Below are 3,119 nucleotides of genomic sequence, written 5' to 3' on the forward strand. Positions count from 1 at the left end.
AGGAGTGTCCCTATTTTCACCATACCCGGGTTTTCGGGTGTTCTGATTTTGACCTCCTTGGTTGGCTCCGAGGCCGATAAATTTGATTTTAATTCCCCTACATCGGAGAGGTTTTGTATTGGTCCCATGGGTGAGTCCGATGGGAGGTTATTGTCCATTGCGAGTTTGTTGCCTGATCGTCTTGCCTCATTCGTTCTATCTATGTAAGCATCGATTTCGGCTTGATTTTTGGAATTCTTAGCTCGTTTCTTTTTTGCTCTGGCAGAGTTTATTTTGTTCTCTCCGTATTGAAATTTTGTCTCGTATCAGTATTTTGCTTCGCCAGAGTCTCCAATAATTTCTGCCACTCCATCAGGCGTAGGAAATCTTAGCCTTTGATGGTAAGTTGAGGCCACTCCTTTGATTCCGTGGACCCAGGATCGCCCGAAAATGGTTGTGTAGGGTGACAGTACATCTACCACACAGAAAGTGGTTAGGGTAAGGATTCTTCCAACCCGTATTTCTAATGTTATCTCTCCTCTTGGACGGGTTGATGTGTCGTTGAAGCCAAATATGTTGTAAGTCGAGGGTATGAGGCACTCATCTTTGAGGCCCATTTGTTTGAACGTTTCATAGAATAAGATTTCAATAGAACTGCCACCATCGATCAAGATTTTGGGCATTGCCCAGGGTAGTTCTTTAGTCTTTGCTTCCTCGCCCTCGTGCTCGGGGAGTACGATGGACATCGTGACCACTAGTGGGTCGCTATGGCTTTGTCCTCCTTCTGGCGCCTCCGAAGCTGAAAAGCTGATGGGTAGTTTCATTCATTCTTCGATTGGGGGTTCTCTGGTTATACTGAAAACTTCATCGCCTTTGAAGTTTCGTTTGTGAATTCTTCCAGTAATATTTCCTTCTCGTACGGGGGTGGTTATCGGCGAGTGTGAGATGGTATTGCAGCCTAAGTACTGTGCCTCGCGAGGGATCTCCACACGATATATGGGTGCCCCAGTGGTGGGTGGGGATGTCGGTTGTACAATGTATTCTTGGAGATTTCCCTCGTTAATCATGTCTTGTAGAACCTTCTTTAAGTCCCTACACGAGTCTGTCGTGTGGCTGTGAAATTGGTGGAATTTACAGAAGTCGGTACTATTTTTAGTTCGTTCTGGTTGCTGACCTCTGTTCCATGGATAAGTGATTTTATGTTGTCCGTCGACCTTCTTGAGGATCTCGGATATGGGGGTATTCAATTTTGTATAGACTGGATCAATGAACTTTCCCTTCTTCTGTTGGGCTTGGTCTCTTCCTTTCCATCCTCCAGTCTGATGTTTGTCGAACTGGGTTGACCCATTATTGGATTGCCCTGCTCCTTGGGCTAGCACTGGAGGGTTTTGTGGTTCTACCACATTTTCTCCTCTACTAGTTCCTTTTTCCATCTTGTCATAAGTTACAACTTGGAGTTCCTCCAAGGCTATGTAGTCCTCTTGGATTTCTCTTAATTTTCCCAAAGTTTTTGGCATGGACTCACACATGCGGACAAAGAGGGGGTCTGTCTTTCTAAGGATGTTCTTGAAACCTAAGATCACATAGTCTTCAGGGACCTTTCCGATCTCAGCACATAGTTTTCTCCATCGTGTCACCAGGGAGAAGAGCGACTCGTTTGGTCCTCTAGATATTTGAAACATCGCATCAACTTCTGGTCAGATTCGACTGTTATGAATATATGTTTCTAAAAACATCTCGGATAGGTGAGCAAATTATTTAACTGATTTGGGTAGATTGTTATACCATAATAGGGCTTCATCTCTTAGACTAGCCGAGAAAAATTTACACAACACCACATCGTAGTGGTCCCATTGGTTCAGTGTCATACGATAAGTCCTAAGGTGCTCAATTGCATCTCTTGTTCCTGTGAACGGGTGTGTGAACACCGGTAAGGAGCATTTCCTTGGAAATGGCAATCTTAGTAGATTTTCGGATAAGGGAGATTGTCCTACTTCTTTCATGATTACTGCCAACTTATTATTCTCCTGCTTCCCTATAGCTTCTCTATACATTGCTTCGAGTCCGTTGACTCGGGCTTGGAGTTCATCTTCATTTCACCTGGTTTCGGCCTTCTTTCTTCTTCCCAGAGCTCTCTCGGGCGAGAAAGATGGTTCATGATGGCGATGCCTTGATCGCCCTGGGTCATCGTCTGATTATTCAACGTATGACACAATCTTAGAGCGAGTTGACCTCGAGTTCTCCCCTTGTTTTGGGTTTGTGGCTGCGAGATTCTCAGTCTCGTAGTCAATATTTACTTCGTCGATTTGGTTCTTGTTTCGTCTATGTTTGGGATCAACATCTGATGACCCCTTGGATAGGTTATCCTCGTGGTCGGGCACACCTCCACTTCCCTTAGGAAATCGATCCGTTGTTTCCTCGTTCGAGGTGTCAGGGATGTTAATTCGTTCGTCGTCTTGTAGATGCTCGAAAGGGTTTTCCTCCTCTGGGATTTCTTCAATGGTGGTGAGTGGTACCTTCTTTGTTACGTTGCGTTTTAGCCTGCGGTTTCTCCGTTCCATCTTTCTATTACGCCTTTCTAATTTCATCATTCTCTTATCCTGGGCCTCTTGGGTTTTCAGGATGGTTGCGATGGCAGCATTAGCATCGGCGAGGTCTGAAGGGCTGTCCTTCTTGGCCTCACTGTTTGCTGCTTGTCTCGGAAAGCGGCTCAACCCTCCTGGCTGAGTAAGATGAATATCATCACGCTTCTCGAAGGGGTTTCCCTCCTCTTCGGAGATAGAATTATCAGTTAGTCCTTCCCGATATTGGTCATCGGGTTGTCCCTCGCCTGGGATCAGAGCCTCGCCTGGCTCCATATCGTCGAGTCCTTCTGTTTGGGCTCCACCATTTTCTCCTTGGCTCGCACGAGTAGATCGTCGGGTCACCATTACCTTCCCTGCAACATATGTAATAATACTTAATTTGTCTTTTCTTTTAGAAAAGTGGGACCCTGAATTTGCATGTCACATGCAATTACTGAGTCATAGTTCAGACTGGAAAGTTTTGTACATGAAGACTTTGAAGTAGATTTTGGAGACATGTGAAAATGTAAAAAAATTCCCTCTTCGCATGAGGTGTCGATGATGGAAAAAAAGGTG

General features: G+C 45.1%; 1 protein-coding gene across 1 annotated transcript; it reads right to left on the reverse strand.

Annotated features, from left to right (window-relative positions):
• Positions 1-305: 305 nt before the first annotated feature.
• LOC113330917 lies at positions 306-725 on the reverse strand. Its single transcript, XM_026577711.1, has one exon. It carries the CDS (start codon positions 723-725, stop codon positions 306-308), a length of 420 nt encoding a protein of 139 aa, XP_026433496.1.
• Between the last annotated feature and the right edge of the window lie 2,394 nt (positions 726-3,119).

This window comes from Papaver somniferum, unplaced genomic scaffold (genome assembly GCF_003573695.1).
Source record: "Papaver somniferum cultivar HN1 unplaced genomic scaffold, ASM357369v1 unplaced-scaffold_12, whole genome shotgun sequence".
In the NCBI taxonomy this organism is placed as follows: Eukaryota; Viridiplantae; Streptophyta; class Magnoliopsida; order Ranunculales; family Papaveraceae; genus Papaver; species Papaver somniferum.